Source organism: Macrotis lagotis, chromosome 1 (assembly GCF_037893015.1).
Source record: "Macrotis lagotis isolate mMagLag1 chromosome 1, bilby.v1.9.chrom.fasta, whole genome shotgun sequence".
Lineage (NCBI taxonomy): Eukaryota > Metazoa > Chordata > Mammalia > Peramelemorphia > Peramelidae > Macrotis > Macrotis lagotis.
Genome location: NC_133658.1, coordinates 251,944,137 through 251,961,896, shown reverse-complemented (window position 1 = coordinate 251,961,896; position 17,760 = coordinate 251,944,137). Strand labels below are relative to the sequence as shown.

The following is a 17,760-nucleotide window of genomic DNA, read 5'->3' as shown; positions in this document are numbered from 1 at the left end:
GAAAGGGTCATTTATATTCATTAACTTCCTTACCTACTACACACTTCTCACCTCTTTGCAATCTGGCTTCTAATCCCATGCTTTAGTGATACTGCCCTCTTCAAGGTAATTAATTGTTAATGTAATGAACTTTTCTCAGTTCTCATTCTAACTGATCTCTTGCTTCCAGATATTCTCTCCTCCCTTGACTTTTATTACACAGCTGTGCCCTGTTCTCTACTACCTCTTGACTGCTCCTTCTTGCTCTCCTTTGCCAGATTATCATTCATATCTCACCCCTGAAGTATAGTATCACCCAGGACTCTCTCCTGGACCCTCTTCTCTCACTACGGGAACTCTCTTGGTGATTTATCAGTCCCCTTGGGTTTAGTTTTTATCATCTTTGTGAAGATGACTCCCAAATTTGTGGATCTAGTGCTAATCTCTTCTAAATTTTAGCCTTACTAGCTCCACTCTAATGTCTGATGGTCAGTTCAAACTTAGTATTTCAAAAACTTAAGCTCATATTTCCTTTGAATCTCATCTTTCCCCTAGACTGCCCTATTTCTGTTAGGTAATCCATCACCATTCCTGTCACCCAGGTTCCCAGTCTTGGAGCCACTCTTGACTCCTTTTCATTTTGTCTTCCCTCATAGCTAATTATTTGTCAAGACTTGTCTAATATTCTTCCACAATATTTCCACAATATTGCCTTTCTTTCTACTCACACAGATACTATTGTGATTCAGATCACTATCACTTTATACTTTTATACTGCAGTGGCTTTCCAACAGTATCCAGTTCCACCTCCCTGCAGCCTACTACCATACAGCTTCTGAATTAGATATGGGTCTCATCATATTGCTCCCTTGCTCAGACATTTCAGGGTCTTCCTTTTGATTAAGATACAGACTTCCTGTTCTGAAATTTCAAGCTCTCTGTGATCTATTTCCTACCTTCTGGGTTTATTATGTGCTAGTTCCTTTCTTGTTCCCTATATTATAGTCAAACTGACTCTCATGCTAGTCTCCAACTCAGCATTCTATCTCTATCAGTCAATGTGGTTCAAATATAATCTCAAATATATATTTGCTCTGTGATTCTGGCAAGTCCTTTACTCTTTCCCAGCCTCAATTTCTCTTCTGTAAAACAGGGATAATAATAATAATAATAATAATATTATTATTATTATTTTAATACACTATTTTAAATATTATTTTAATACATTTTAATGCACTTATTATTTACAGGATTGTTGTAAGGATCAAATGAAATATTTGTAGGGTACTTTGCAAATCCTAAAATCCTAGTTATTATTAGTATCCTCTGCACATATGATTAGAACTTCTTTCATGTTTTCCTCCTTTTATTTACCATTTAGAATCCCTGTATTTTCCTCAGATGCTCACCTCAGATGCCACCTCTTTTAGGAGTCTTTTCATGATATTCCCAGGTTTTAATGTTTCTTCCCTCTCCTGAAATTTATTTTCATTCTAGCCAAATTGATCTGCTTCCTATACTTAGTACACAGCATCCCTTCTCCTACTTTTGTGCCTTTGTATGGGTGATCCTGCCTAACTAGAATGCTCAGCCTTGTAGATTCTCTAATTTCTTTCAGAGAATAGTTTGGATATCATCCCTTACAGGAAACCTTGCTAACTGTTTCTGCTCTTCACTCCCCTACCCCCACCCCCACCATTATTTTGTATTTATGCTGTCTATATTTCATATACATATACATATATATGCGTATTTGTATATATATACACATGTATATTTGCATGTATATATACATACAAACACACATGTTATTTTCTCCCAGTAAAACATGAGTTCCTTGAGAGCAGGGACTGTCTCATTTCTTTTACTTTTGTATGTCTGGCTCCAGGCACATACTCAGTTGTCAATCAGTGTGTGTTGAATTGAATTATTTATGAATATGTTATAGTCCCTTGTTCTGTTTCAATTTTGGATATGAACTCCTTGAGAGAAGAGACTGTTTCATTTTTGTCCTTGTTTCCTTAGTATCCACCATAGTGCCTTACATGTAAAAGACAGTTTCTTGAATTTAATTGAATCTGGCTTCCACATAGAGTAAGGAAGAATTCCAACCGTGGTCAGAAGGTGGCAATGTTGGGAAAGGTTTTTCTAGTCATTGAAACACTCATAGAGCAGGCTATAAAGCAGGAAAAATTGCAGGGATGTGCTAGAACTTCCTAGTACCAACTCCAAAGAGCTGATTGCTAAAATTTCAGTGTGAGAATTCATGCTTCAGAAAGCAAGAAATCAAGTAGAGCTTGATTTATTATTTGTTTATTGGTTTTTTTTAGGTTTCTTTTTGCAAGGCAAATGGGGTTAAGTGGCTTGCCCAAGGCCACACAGCTAGATAATTATTAAGTGTCTGAGACCAGATTTGAACCCAGGGACTCCTGATTCCAAGGCTGGTGCTTTATCCACTACGCCACCTAGCCACCCCTGTTTATTGTTTAGAATGAAGAAAATGTTGGGGGCAGCTAGGTGGTGCAGTGGATAGAGCCCCCCAGCCTTGGAATCAGGAGTCCCTGAGTTCAAATCTGGCCTCAGACACTTAATAATTACCTAGCTGTGTGACCTTGGGCAAGACACTTAACCCCATTCCCTTAAATAAAAAAAAATTGAAAATTAGAATTAAGAAAATGTTAATAATACATAATAAAGCACTTGGCATTGTAAGAATGTTGTGGATTTTACAGAATGAAGTACTAGGCATTTTAAGAGTGATGTGAATTTTATAGAATAAAGCACTTGGCATTGTAAGAATAATGTAGAATAAGTCAAGAAATGACGTGACTCTCCCAAATTCCCCTCCAAAAACTTAAAATAAGACCTCAAATTGAATTTTAGAGTGGTAGAAATAATAAAAAGTCAGAGTAAAACAGTCATCCAGCCTAACACAACTTAGGAGGATATAAGAGAGACCTGACCTACTGGGGTTGTGGTGTGACCAGGAGTGAAGTGCTGAGTTGATGAATATTGGCGGAGTTTGAGAATTTCACCCCACACATAGTGTGGCAGTCTGGTGACTGACAGGGGAATGTGGGGGGGGGGCCCTTTGCTGGCACTGAATGGGGTCCCCTGGCTGTGGCTCTGGGTGAAGAGGAGTAAGTGCAGTCACAAAAAAGTGGAGTTACTGCTCTGCATTTTCGGAGGGAGAGGACCACTGGTTGTGGTCACTTGTAGAAGTGCAGTCCCTGGTTTCGCAGCTGAACAGAGGCCCTTGGAAGATTTCTAGGACCTCAGGAAGAGAAAGAATTTGTAGAGGCAGTGTGGAAGCCCTGGTCATGACTCAGAAATGGAGAGGAGTTCTTGAGATCACTCCTAAACCAAGAACAGTGACCACATCTAACTTTGGATCACAGGATATTGGAAGAACCAAAAAGTTAAAGACTCCCCCAGGTAGAGCTCTGAAAAGTAACAGTGCAAAAAATCCAAAGCCTGGAACATTATCTCTCATTTCCCAGGAGCAGAACCCAATGATAACATAAAGTTAGCAACCAAGAAATAGACCATTAAGAAAATAAATAACAGAAAAAGAACCTGACCATAGATAGTTACTATGGAAATACACAGGGTTCAAACTCAGAAGAAGTCAGAATTCAGAAGTGTCACTTGTGAAACTTCAGAGAAAAATGTAAAGTGGTGACAAACCTAAAACGAATTAATGGAGAACTTAAAAAGGACTTAAAAGTTAAATAAGAGGGGCAGTTAGGTGCTGCAGTAGATAGAGCACCAGTCCTACTAGAGTCAGGAGGACTGAGTTCAAATCTGATCTCAGACACTTAATAATTACCTAACTGTGTGACCTTGGGCAAGTCACTTAACTCCATTGCTTTGCTAAAAAAAAGTCAAATAAGAGAAGTGGAGGGAAAAATTGGAGAAAGAAATAAGAAATTATGAAAAGAAAATCAACCAATTGAAAAAAAGAGGTCCAAAAATTTGATGAGGAAAATAGATTCTTGAATATTAGAATTGTGCAAAGGGGAGCTAATGACTTCAAAAGACATTAAGAAATAACAACCAAAATCATAAAAATAGAAGAGAACGTGAAACATCTCACTGAAAAAATAATTGACCTAGAAAACAGATCAAGGAGAGATAACATAAAACTACTGAATTACCTGATAATCAAAACCAGAAGTAGAATCTAGACATTATACTTCAAGAAATTATGAAGGAAAATTACCTTGAAATTTTAAAACTAGTAGGTAAATTAGGAATTTTTAAAAATCCACCTATCACTACCTGAAGGACATCCCAAAGTGAAAACTCACAGGAATATTGTAGCTAAGTTTCAAATATTGAGGAGCTATAATCAGGATAACACAAGATTTAGCAGCTTCTACATTAAAAGACTGTTTGGAATATATTATTCTGAAAAGCAAAGGGGCTGCAACCAAGAATAGCCTACCTAATAAAGCTGAGTGGAATAGGTGAATGAATAAAAGTCCTTCCAGATATTCTTGAGGAAAAGATCATAACTGAACAGAAAATTTGACTTTCAAATACAAGAACTAAAAGAAATATTAGAATGAAAGACCAAATCCCTTAAGGATAAACCATTTACTGTCTTATATGGGAAAATGACATCTGAAATAATATATTAAGAATGTTAGCATTATTAAGATAGAAAAAATATACATAAAATTGATTATGATGGAATGATCCTAGAAAATAAAATTGGGTAGGGAAAGGTAAAAGCAAGTAAATTATTTCATACAAAAATAGTGTGATTGGAAGAATTTTTACATTAGAGGAAAAGATGGGGTGGAGAATAGGCAGTATGGGAACCTTATTCTCATTGAAACGGAGTTGAAGAGGAGGGAATAACATACACATCTAGTGAGGTTAAATGTCATAACTTACAGAGAAATCATAGTTCATGAAGATAGAATAATGAAGGGACTCTTAGAAAGATGTGCAAATAAGGGAGGATGTGGTCAAGAGTAAACTAGATTTCTCAGGAGGGATGAGGAGACAGAGACAGGGAGAGAGAGATAAACAGTAGGGAAAACTCACCCATATAATGGAAACGAATAGTAGAATGTATTAAAATACAAAACTAACAATACGTGATTTACAAGGAAAAACATTTTAAAATGAGAGGCAGAATAAAAATAAAGGACCAGAGTAAAATTTATTATGCTTTAGCCAATATTAAAAAAAATAAACAGAGTAGCAATCATGAGCTTAGATAAAGCTCATTATAGATTCAGTTAAAAGAGATATGCAGGGAAACTATATTATGTAAAAAGATCCAGGTAATGAAGTAATATCAATACTACTCAAATATGAAGAAAATGCTTTAGAATATAAATTTATAAAGAAAAAGATAAATGAATTACAGATTGAAATGGATAGCAAAACCATAATAGTGGGAGACCTTCCCCTCTCACAACTAGATAACCAAAAATAAATAAATAAGAGGTTAGGTAGATGAATAGAATCTCAGATAAATTAAGTATGATAGGCAGCATGGGAACCTTATTCTCATTGAAACAGGGTTGAAGAGGAGGGAATAACATACACATCTAAGTGGGGCTAAATGTCATAACTTACAGAGAAAATAAAATTCATGGAGATAGAATAATGAAGGGACTCTTGGAGTCCAGAGAAAACTGAATGGGAACAGAAAGGAATATACCTTCTTCTCAGTGGCATATGCCACCCTGAGAAAAATTGACCATATTAGGCAATAAAAAACCTTATAGTTAAATGAAGAAAAGCAGAAATATTAACTGCATCCTTTTCAGATCATAATGCATTAAAATTATATTTACGAAAGGACCATGAAAACAGATAAAAAATTAATTGGATACTGAATAAATTAATCTTAAAGAATGAATGGGTCAAAGAGCAAATCCTATGATTATTTCTATAAATAATATATATTATATTCTATAAATAATAAACAATTTATGAAAGAGAATGATGAAACAACATACCAAAACTTAGCAAAAGCAGCAGAGAAAAATTTATATCTTTAAATGCTTACACCAATACAATAAAGAAAGCCCAGTTCAATTAATTGGATATACAATTTAAAAAACTAATTAAGAATTTCTAATTAACCTCCAAATTGGAAATCCTAAAAATTAAAGTTGAGATTAATATAATTGAATAATTAATATAAAATGGAAGTTAGTTTTATGAAAAAAGCTAAACTAGATAAACCAATGATTAATATGATTTTTTTTTTAGGTTTTTGCAAGGCAAATAGGGTTAAGTAGCTTGCCCAAGGCCACACAGCTAGGCAATTACTAAGTGTCTGAGACTGGATTTGAACCCAGGTACTCCTGACTCTAGGGCCAGTGTTTTATCCACTGTGCCACCTAGCCGCCCCTAATATGATTTTTTTTAAAAGAGAGAAGAAAATCAAATCACTAATATCAAACATGAAGATGAAATTTCATGAAGATGAAATTAAAGCAATTATTAGAAGTTATTTTGCCCAATTACATATTAATAAAATTAGCAGCCTAAATGAAGTAGAAAGAAACTTATAAAAACATAAACTGCCACGATTAGTAGAAAAAGAATTAGACTATCTAAATAAGCCTAATTTCCCCAAGAAAAAAGCATCAGAGTCAAATAGATCTATAAGTGAATGGACCAAAAATTTAAAAATCATATAATTATAATATTAAATGAATTATTTGGAGTATTAGGCAAAGAAGGAGTACTACCAAATTCTTCTTATGAAATAAGTATGGTGCTAATAATTAAAACAGGAAGAGCAAAAATAGAGAAAGAAAATTACAGACCAAATTCATCTATGAATATTCATGCAAATTTTGGGGGGAGAGGAATCTGAATCTTTCATTTTATTTTGTTTTTTCAATTGATATTTTATTTTATTTTTCCAATTACATGTTATAAAAGTTTTTCAACATTCATTCATATTCATATGCATATTTTTAAGTTACATAATTTCCTTTCACTCTCCCTTCCTACCTCCATACCCTCAGCAGCAAACAGTCAGGTGAATATTGTATATACACATTGTGTTTAACATGTTTACAGATTAGTCACTTTTGGTAGGAAGAATTAGGATTAAGGGAAAAGAAAGAAAACCATGAGATAGGAAAGAAATACCCAAGAGAAATTTTGTTTTGTTTTGTTTTTCTTCCTCTGGATGCAGATGACATTGTCCATAGTCATTCTCCTAGGGCCCTCCTAGCTCTTTGAGCTGCTGAGAGGAGCTGTCATGCAAAAATTCTAAACAAAATGTTAGCTAAAAGACTACAGAAATAAATTACAAAGATTACACATTAGGACCAAGTGGGATTTAAACCAGGAATGCAGGACTGGTTCAATATAAGGAAAACTATTAACATAATTGATTATCTCAATAACAAAATCAATAAAAATCATATAATTATATCAATAAATGCAGAAAAAGCTTTTGACAAAAAAGAACACTAATTCTTTTTAAAAACACTTGAAGGATGGAGCAGCTAAGGTAGTGCAGTAGATAGAGCACTGGCCCTGGAGTCAAGAGGATCTGAGTTCAAATCTGATCTCAGACCCTTAATAATTACCTAGCTATGTGATTTTGGGCAAGCCACTTAACCCCATTGCCTTAAATAAATAAAATTTTAAAAAATTTAAAAAAATTTTAAAAAACCCAAACACTTCAAGGTAGAGATATAAATGGATTTTTCCTTGGAATGATAAAAAGTGTCTATTTAAAATCATCAGCAAGCATTTTCTATAATGGGAATAAGTGAGAAGCTTTTCCTATAAGATCAGATGTGAAACAAGATTGCTCATTATTATTATTCAATATTGAACTAAAAACGCTAACAATGACAATAAAAGGAGAAAAGGAAATTGAAGGAATCAGAATGGGTAATGAGGAAATAAAACTTTCTCTCTTTGCAACAGTATGATGGTATATTTTCCATATACTTGGAAAATCTTGGCTATTTGACTGGTAGATTGGTTCAAATCTTTAAGAACTTTAGTCAAGTAGCAGTATATAAAATAAACCTACATAAATTATCAACATTTCTGTATGTAACCAAGGACTTTGAAGAGAAGAGATATTTCATCTAGAGAAGAGATATTTCATCTAAAATACCATAGACAATATAACATACCTGGAACTATATTTGTCAATACAAAACCAGAGATTACATGAATAAAATTATAAAACACTTTTAAATAAAGTCATATTTAAATAATAATTGAAGAAATATTAATTGTTCAGGGATGGGTTGAGCCAATATAATAAGACTGAAAATTCTACCTAAACTAATTTGCTTATTTGGTGCCACCCCAATTAAAAACTACCAAAAAAATATCTTATTGGGCTAGGGAAAATAATAGCAAAATTAATTTAGAGGGAAAAAAAAGTCAAGATTATTAAAGGAATTCATTTTAAAAAATGTAAAAGGAAATCTAACAGCACCAGATCTTAGATACTGGCTAAGAAAAAGAATGGTGGCTCAGTGGAATAGAGTAGGTATACAGCTCAGAGTAGTAAATGATTATAATAACCTGGTATTTGGTAAGTGCAAAGATCTAAGCTTTTGGAATAAGAATTCACTATCTGGTTAAAAATTGCTGAGAAAACTGAAAAATGGTCTGGCAGAAACTGGGTATAGATCAATATCTTACACCATTTACCTTGCAAGATAAGGTCAAAATGAATCTATGGCCTAAACATAAGAGGAGATAACCATAAGTAAATTAGAGAAGCATGGATCATATTAACTATCAGATTTATGGATAAGAGAAGAATTTAGGAATAAACAAGAGATAGAGAGCATTATGGGATATAAAGAGGATAATTTTGATTACATTAAATTTGAAAAGTTTTGTGTAAATAAAACCAGTGTAGCTAAGATTAGAAGGAAAGTTGAAAATTGGGGGGGCAGGGAATTTTTAGAAACAGTTTCTCAGATAAAGGCCTTATGTCCCAATTATATAGAGCGCTAAGTCAAACATAGAGGAATATGATCCATTCCTCAACTGTTAAATAATCAAAGGATATGAACAGGCAATTTTGGGAAGAAATCAAAGTTAAATATAATCATATGAAAAAGTGCTTTAAATCATTATTCATTCATTCAAGAAATGCAAATTAAAACAACTCTAAGAGGTACTATCTCACACCTATCAGATAGCTAAAAATGATAGAAAGGGTAAATGACAAATGCTGAAGAAACTGTGGAAAAATTGGGACACCAATACACTTTGGTGGAATTGTGATTTGATCCAACCATTTTGGAGAGCAATTTGGAATTATACTCAAATGGTTATAAAACTGTGTATAGCCTTTGTCCCAGCATTATCACTATTAGGTCTTTTTCCCCAAGGTGATCTGGGAAAGAAAGAAAAAAATCTTTTATGTTCTTAAATATTTAGAGCAGCTTTCTTTGTGGTGGCAAATAATTGGAAATGGAAGGGATGCCCATCAATTGAGGAATGGCTGAATAAGTTGTGGGATATGATTATGATAGAATATTGTCCTCTAAGAAATGAGACTCCAACAAATCGCTTGTTTGGGCTGTATTGCTATAAGGGGATAATAAGGACACCTGGGAGGAAAGCCAGGGCAGACAGAGATGGAATATATACATATGATATATATTTATATAGCATATATATTATATATGTGTATATATATATATTTATGTATACATATATATATGAACTATTTTTCAGTATACCTCTGAATGTTTGAGATCTTATCCAACCATCTTATTTGATAAATGGTGAAACTGAGGCTTGAAGAGGTGAAACAACTTGCCTGAGGGTCAGATAGGAAGATTTGAAAACAAGTCTCTTGGTTCCTTTCTTTCCTTTCTTTTCCTTTTCTCTTTTCTTTCTCTTTTTTTTTCAGTGTGCAATAAAAACCTTTAATAGCATTTGACTCAGCTGTTATTGAACCTGCTAATCTCAAAACTTAATATTAGGATTTTAAAGAGCTATAAATGAAAACAGTGCTGTCCTTGGCAATCTGTGCTTTCATAATTAAATCAACAATTAGCAGGCACAGGACCAGAGGGAGAGTGGATTCTTTTTGGATGTTATGGTCAGTTAGAGTGCAGTCATCTTCTAGTCTCTCACCTGCAAACATGAGCCTCTGTGGACCAGGAGGGGACACGTTTTTTTTGTCTTTGATTTTGGCCTTAATGTATTCAATTGTGTCACTGGGCTCTACTCTCCAGTGATGGTCTTCACAAGGATCTGCATGTTACATCTAAGGTGCAGGATCAGATGGAGGGCAAATTCTTTCTGGATGTTGCTAGATGGGGGGGATGGTCTTTTAACTGCTTGCCTGCAAACAAGAGTCTCTGTTGGTCAGAAGGCAAGAGAGAGATGTTGTGTCTGGGAAATAACAAGTAAACTGGATTGTCGGGAATACTAAGTGTGTGTGAGAGAGTAATGGGAAATCAGTGGAAAGATAGGTGAATCCAAATTGTGAAAGAATTTAAATGCCAAAGTAGTTTGTATTTTATCCCAGAACAGGGATATTCAGGCATTCAGGTCTCTTGAACAGGGGAACATTATGTGTAATGAATTATGTGTTCTAGACTCTCAGTTTGGCAGGGTGGATTGAGATGGAAGAGACTGTAGGCAGGGAGCCCAATCAGGAGACCCTGAAATAGCCCTTTCATTGAATTTTGGTCTGAGCCCAGAGGCGAGATTCAGCCCATTCACATCAGTTTGGCAGAACTGATACCTAATTTTACATTTGCCGAACAGGTTTGCTAAAATGGCACTTGTAATCAGGGTTCTCTCTAAGGTGGGTGTCTGGGCAGTCACCCAATGTGGAAATCACAAATTTACATTCCTTACTGTTTTTTAAGGTTCATCTGAGCAACAGAATTTTCTAAGTGCCTGTAAGTAATGGAACTATGCTTGTTGTATTTATTTATTCAATTATTAAAACTCATTTTACCTTTGATGAAATACTACATTTTAATTCCTTCATATTTGTCACTTCAGTAAACAAACATATAATATAAAGAGAAAAAGTGCCAAAGAACTAGGGATGACAAGCTGTCATTTGTTTCTGCTTTGTGTTATGCCCCAAATTCCCCAGAGATATTAAGAGTGCACTGGTGAAAACTATAGGAAGCTGGGACACAGTGAACCAATAGAAATTTAGATTTCAAGGCCTATCTTCCATTTCAGAAGCCATGGAAGTAGAAGGAAAAAAAAAGAGTTAGAATAGGTAGAAAGAGTTTTGGTTCTGCATATGTTTCCACATTGGCTGCTGTCACTCCATAAGGTCATGTTTGCTTACTGTGAATCATATAATCTAGTTTTGTGTACCACTCTTATTGTTCTTTTTTTTGAGTATTAAATACATGAAATATTAAACTACCTTTTGGTAGTTTAGTATGGCAGAGAACTGGTTGTTAATGTATTGGAATCTGACCACTGTCTGAATCTCATGGGCCTCCTAAAACACAGAGCCTGGACATTTTTGGTAGATATTTGTACAGTCCTGATACCCTAACTCAGGGAACTGTCTTCCACTTCATAGGGAAGTGAAAGTCCTGGGCCAGGCCTTAGACATGAGAGGCCCCTCTAACATCCCTGCAAGCATCTTTCCCTTGTGTCCCCGGAAAGGCAGGCCCTAACTCTCTGTGATATGTTTCCTGTAGAGGAGAAGAAAGAAGCCTCCCATATAAAAGCCCATCTTTGGAAGCTTCTTTCCCCACAAAGTCTGGTGGGCAGGGCCCACAGAAGTGCCTGGCTGGACAGTTACCTGCAGTATCTGGACGAACTGGGAGCTGGGGAGGAGATGCAGGCTAAGGCCATGCTGCTTCAACTCTGGGCCACTCAGGTGAGTTTGCACACAGGTTTCAACACTCCAACAAGTCGCTTGCTTGGGCTGCACCTCCAAATGAGACCCGGGGGACAACCTGTGTAAAGACAGAGATGGGAGAAAGAGGAAAAAGAAGAATTCTGACTGCATTTCACAGTTCAGAAAGGAGAGCAATATTAAGTGGGTCTAGAAAGTTTGTGTTGGTAAGGCTCTAAAAACTAAACAGTGGAATTTACATTTTATTCTAGAGATAATAGAGTGCCACTGGAATGACAACATAAGTTTTGTCTTCCTTATAATGACCAGGTGAGATAGGGCATAATAAGTATTGCTGTTCTTCATACAAATAGGCAGTTGGTTAAAAGGGAGGATCTTCTTAAACAAATTGTCTTAGTATTATTATGAAAATAGTTTTGACCTCAAGGATCTCTTAAAGGGGTTTCATGCAAACTTAGGGTCTTCAAGTGCCCCTGCACCTAAAAATCCTTTGATTTAGAACTAGAGAAGTGGTCTCCTCTTCAAACCCTGATGTAGAGAGTTGATTGGTTTTTGTCCTTTGTTCACGAAGGACTTCATTATGTTAGTCTTGTAGGGTGTCTTACTGTGGTTGGTCAGACCAGTAGGAGTTCAGAAAGCTCTGTCACAGGCTGGATACAAATAGTCCATGTAAACCCCTTGAGTGAATTCTCTAAATTGTTTATCTCACCTTTCCTTTGAGCTGCTTCCATTCTGCACTGCTCCCTCTCTGATTTGGGCATGCCATGCTGGGTGGTCCTGTGCCAATGTCTCCGAAGCTGAGTAATCAGTTCCCAAGTTTTTAAGAGAGACCTTGAGAGAATTATTACCGTCATTGTCCCACCCTTCTAATCCTGTATCTAGGAGGCCTCTAAGAATGGGTGAGGCAGATCTGTTGTTGGCTGCAGCTCCCTCCCAGAGGGGAAATAGAGCCCAGAATGCTACAGGCTCTTATCTTTGGGCCCAGCCCTCTTTCCCCTTCCTCTCCCTCTCCTTCTTCTTCCCCTCCTCCACTCCCTCTTCTCCCCCTCTCCCATTTCACTATATCCCTCTCCCTCTTCTTCCCTTCTGTTTCCTCATCTCCCTGTCCTCCTCCTCCCCTTTCCCCTCTTCTTTTCCCATCCTCTTTCCCCTTCCTCTTCCCCTCCTCTTTCTCCTACTGTCTCTCTCAGAAGAGGTAGGGAATTTTCCATTACATCCCAGATAGATCCTGATAGGGTAGAATTTTAATAACAACCCTCAACAAATGCAGATAGAGACTGGTAAGGGGGCAAGGTTTTGCTGTAAGTGAAGGGGGTGGTGGTGGTAGGGTGGATATTTAATTGGATCCCTCTTGAATGAAATCAAGTCTCGCATTAATGACTAATTACCTGTCCTACAAATGGCTCATCAGATGGCACAGTGGATAGAGCACTGGCCTTGGAATCAGGAGGACAGGAGTTCAAATCCAGCGTCAGACAAGTTGTATGACCTTGGGCAAGTTACTTAATCCTTCTTGCTTTGCATCTAAGGCCATCTCCAAGCATCTTGATTCATATCTGGCCTTTGGATCCAGATGGCTCTGGAGGAGAAACTGAGGCTGGTGACTTTGCACACACACCCCCCTTCACTCAAATCCAATTCATGTGCTTGTCATGGCATCACCTCCCTGATGTCATGGTCTTCTTTGAGAATAAAGGAGAAACATCATCATTTTCTGAGGCTAGTACTTCATAGGGGTAGCTGTAGTAAGGTTATAATCCTCCCTCTGAAATTTCTAATATAGTTTTCTTTTAGAAATAATTATGATTCTTTAAGTAAGATGGTAAAATAACTTCATTCACAAAAGCCTCTATAACTGCAGGAATTCAGAAGAACTTTTAAGTAGCTGAGGTCATATATTTTTTTTTTAATTTTTCAAGGCAATGGGGCTAAGTGGCTTGCCCAAGGCCACATGGCTAGGTAATTATTAAGCATCTGAGGTTGGATTTGAACCCAGGAACTCTTGACTCCAAGGCCGGTGCTCTATTTACTGTGCCACCTAGCCGCCCTGAGGTCATATTAAATTCTGAAACCATGCCAAGAAGTTAAAAGCAAAACATTCCTTCTAAGAGGAATACTTTTTTTTTTTTTAGATTTTTGCAAGGCAAATGGGGTTAAGTGGCTTGCCCAAGGCCACACAACTAGGTAATTATTAAGTGTCTGAGGCTGGATTTGAACTCAGGTTAAGTTGAACCAGCCTCCAGGGCTGGTGCTCTAGCCACTGCACCACCTAGCCACCCCTAAGAGGAATACTTTTATGATTTGCCCATATCCTGGGTATAGTTAAGTGTTTTTTGTTTTGTTTTAATAAAATATTTTTGGCAAACATGAAATAATTAAGCAGTGTGGTCAGACATAATCCCTGCTAAATAAGGAGGTTGAGGCCAGGAAATCTAGGGACTCTAAACTCAGGAGTTCTGAGCTACAGTGGGCTAAACTGATCAGGTGTCTATACTGTATCTGTATACCTTAATATGGTGAGGCTCCATGAGTGGAAAGCCACTGGGCTGCCTAAGAAGAGCCAAACTGCCGGAAGCCAGAAACTGAATAAATCAAAGCTTTTTTGCTGATCAGAATGACAGCAAGCCTCTGTACTGCCAACTTGGGTGAGATAGGGAGAAAGGAAGTAAGGAAGAGAGAAAGAAAGAAAACAAAAAAGAAAAAAAGGAAAAAGAAAGATTAAATTTAGTCAGGTTATACATTTTAGATGGAAAAATTTTTAAAACAGAATGGTGGTAGTTTGTTAAAAAAGAGGAAAAAGCATATGCTACATATTCAAGTTCAGAAATGGAACACCTCAAATATACAACAGCCCTATACAGTTGAAATGATGAAATCCTAATGTAATCATCAAATCACTCTTTAAGTTATTTCATTTTAATGTCTGGCTTTAGCATCTTGTGTCTATTAAAGGATCCCTATGAGAAAAGACTGTGCTCAAGAATGTGAAAATTCAGCAAATTCTGTCATACCTTAGGTCACCTTCATAGGTCACAGGGAGTGGCAGGAAGATTCTTAAGAATCAGGGGGACTTTAGAGATTCTCCAGTCCAATTCAATGTAATCTGATAAACACTTAATGAAAATCTACTAAGTGCTAGTGCTTTGGAAATACAATTAATAAAATTAAAGATAATCCCTGCCTTCAAGGAGTTCACAATCTAATGAGTAAGACAACACACAAAAGGGGCAGGAAAATAGACCCCAGGATGGTCAAGACATTATGACACCATTTTTCCAGAGTTAGGCAAGTTTTTCCCTGAGCTTGGCATAACAACAATCCTTTGCATTCACCCTCTGTATGAACTGATGATCCTTTAGCTCAGGCAAGCACCAACAGGCTCAGAAATGAAGTCCTGCCCTGGATGGACTTTTTGTCACTAGATGACCTTGTCTCACTGTTGGTGTTATGCCTAACTACTGTAGCTAAGCTACACTGCTTGACTCTTTGTCTGGCCACAAATATATAACTCAAGGTTCAGCCTCACTAAAACGGGTCCCTTTGATGAGGTTTGAATGTTTATCCATGTCTCTAAAGAATTAAAACTCAAGCCTTCTCTGGAACCAAACAATGACATTTATTAATGATTAGTGGGCCAGACTCTTCCTATGAGAAGTTAGCAACTTAACGAAGCAAGACAGGGTTTTTAAAGGGCCAGAAGGTATTATTTTCAACAGATAGTGGGAGAGGGTTTTCTAAGAGGGGACCACTTACTCTTGGTGGAACTGTGCATGTAGTTACCCAGAATGCCTACTTAGAAGGGTATTGATGTATGATAATGGCATTATAACTTCCTTGACTTTGTCATAAATTTATCCAAAGGATAGTAAAGAAGGATAATATCAGTACATGTTGCTCTAGGGAAAGTTCCTTCTGCGATTTATGGTCCAGGGTTTGGGGTCGACATCCCTGTGGTTCTGTTTTCCTGATGGTTGACCTAAACAGGAGTTAGGTCAAGATGCACTTGCTATTCTATTCTAATGAGATCCAATGGGTGAGTCAGGGAATTGGGGCTGGAGTATACTCCATCACCTTCAGTAGGGGCAGAGCCCTGATACATGTGTCTAATTTCCCTCCTTGCTTTCAAACTATTTCCTTCACTTTGAATTAAACTTCTTTTTGATTCCCAACTCTTTTGTATCTAGCCTTGCTCTGTTAGACTTTGGCCATCCATAGATTAGAAGCCAGTTCAGTCCAGTTGAGTCCAACTTCCCCATGTTACTGATGAAGGAACTGGGACCTTAGGAAGGTTAAGGTCTCAGAGGTAGTAAGTGGCAGGACTGAGATTTTAACCCAGATTCTTCAAGTCTAATGTTCTTGTCATTATATGACACAGTTTCCTTTCAAAGACCAGGTGAACCAGACACAGCCATAATGCTATGAGAATAATTATGACAAATTTCTTTCCTCCTCTAAAATTCTCCTTTGATGCTTTCATCATGATATGGGGTCCCTGACAACCATGTCCAAAGATCCACAAGCTCCAGCAGGTCCTTCAGAGCTTGGAGAGGCTTCAAGTCTGGGCTTGGGAAAGGTCTATGAGCTTGTCACCCCAGAGTCATCTCAGTTCAATGGGGAGAGGCTCATCACCAAAGGATTGGCTGTCTCAAAATCCATTTTTTTCCCCTTATAGCAATTCATTTAACTGTGGAATGATTATTATCTGCATCAGAGAAGGGAGTGCCCACTTCCAATGAAATAACTCTTTTCAAACAATTGGATTATTGAAATTGACATTTTATAGCATTTCAAAATTCATAAATAGCTTCTTATAATAATTCTGTGAGATGAATCATGCAAATATTATTATTCCCATTCCACAGATAGTGTAATTTTGACTCAGGGTGTTGAAATGCATAGCCAGTCAGCCCTAGTGTCAGGATTCTATTCTGATTCATATTCTTTCTACTACTCAAAAGAGCTACAGTGGTGTAGCAGATACCATGTTGGACATGGTGTTAAGACCTCAGACAACTAATTAGCTCTGTGATCTCAGCAAATCATTTAAATTTCTCTCAGCTTTGATTTGTTTGCTTTTTTAGTAAAATGAAGCAACTGGACTGACTTCTAAGATCTCTTCCAACTCTAAGTGTATGATAGTAGATGGCTCTCTTAGAATATTATAGGTGGCTTAGTTATCAGAGGGTAGTAGACTAGTCAGGGATTCATGACAGATAGAAAGAGGAGTCACCACCAGTCATAATAGTCATCGAAGTTGAGTTTCATAATAAAGCAAAATTCTGCTTTACTCAAGGGTATAGCTCCCTTATAGGAACAGAGAGTTTTCTAAGGAAATGAATAATCCCAAGCCTACAGGTAAGGGTTTTACTCCTGACTTGGGGGAAAGGAGCAGGAATGATGAAGCAGTATTTAATCATAAATCCAGAACTCAGGGAGAGGTTAGGAAAATCTTGAGTAAGTGGGGCTGTTGCAGAATACTCAGTAAAAAGTAATAGGTAGTAGTTATATAATCTTAATAGGTAGTATTTATATAATCTTTAAGATTTGTAAAGGACTTTACAAATATTCTCTCATTTGATCATCATAATTGTGGGAATTAGATTCTATTATTATTCCCATTATACAGATGACGAAACTGAGGCTAAAGGAAATTAAATGACTTGCCTAAAGTCATACAGCTAGTGAGTATCTAAGGCAGGATTTGAACTCAAGTCTCTCTGACTCCAACCCCGGTTGTGTTGTTTCTCTTGGTAACCTAAGCCTATCTTTTCTTGCCTCTTCCATGGGTTAAAAGTCAATGATAGGTTTAGCAAGTTGGAGTAGATAAGTAGGGTCAAAGCAGTTGAATCTATATTAAAAAAAAAAGCCAGTGAGTTGTTCAATGAGGAATATATGAGAAGGAGGCTATTTCCATCTCTGCTTTAGAAGATTGGTCCAGCTGGGACTCACTTGAGCAGAAA

General features: G+C 36.8%; 1 protein-coding gene across 1 annotated transcript in view; it reads left to right on the top strand.

Moving 5' to 3' along the window:
• Positions 1-17,760, top strand: part of PTGIS (prostaglandin I2 synthase) — a 62,441-nt gene that overhangs the window by 15,327 nt on the left and 29,354 nt on the right. Inside the window, exon 6 of the mRNA XM_074210219.1 lies at positions 11,640-11,821. Coding sequence (XP_074066320.1) covers positions 11,640-11,821 — 182 coding nt within the window. The remainder of the gene's footprint in view (positions 1-11,639; positions 11,822-17,760) is intronic.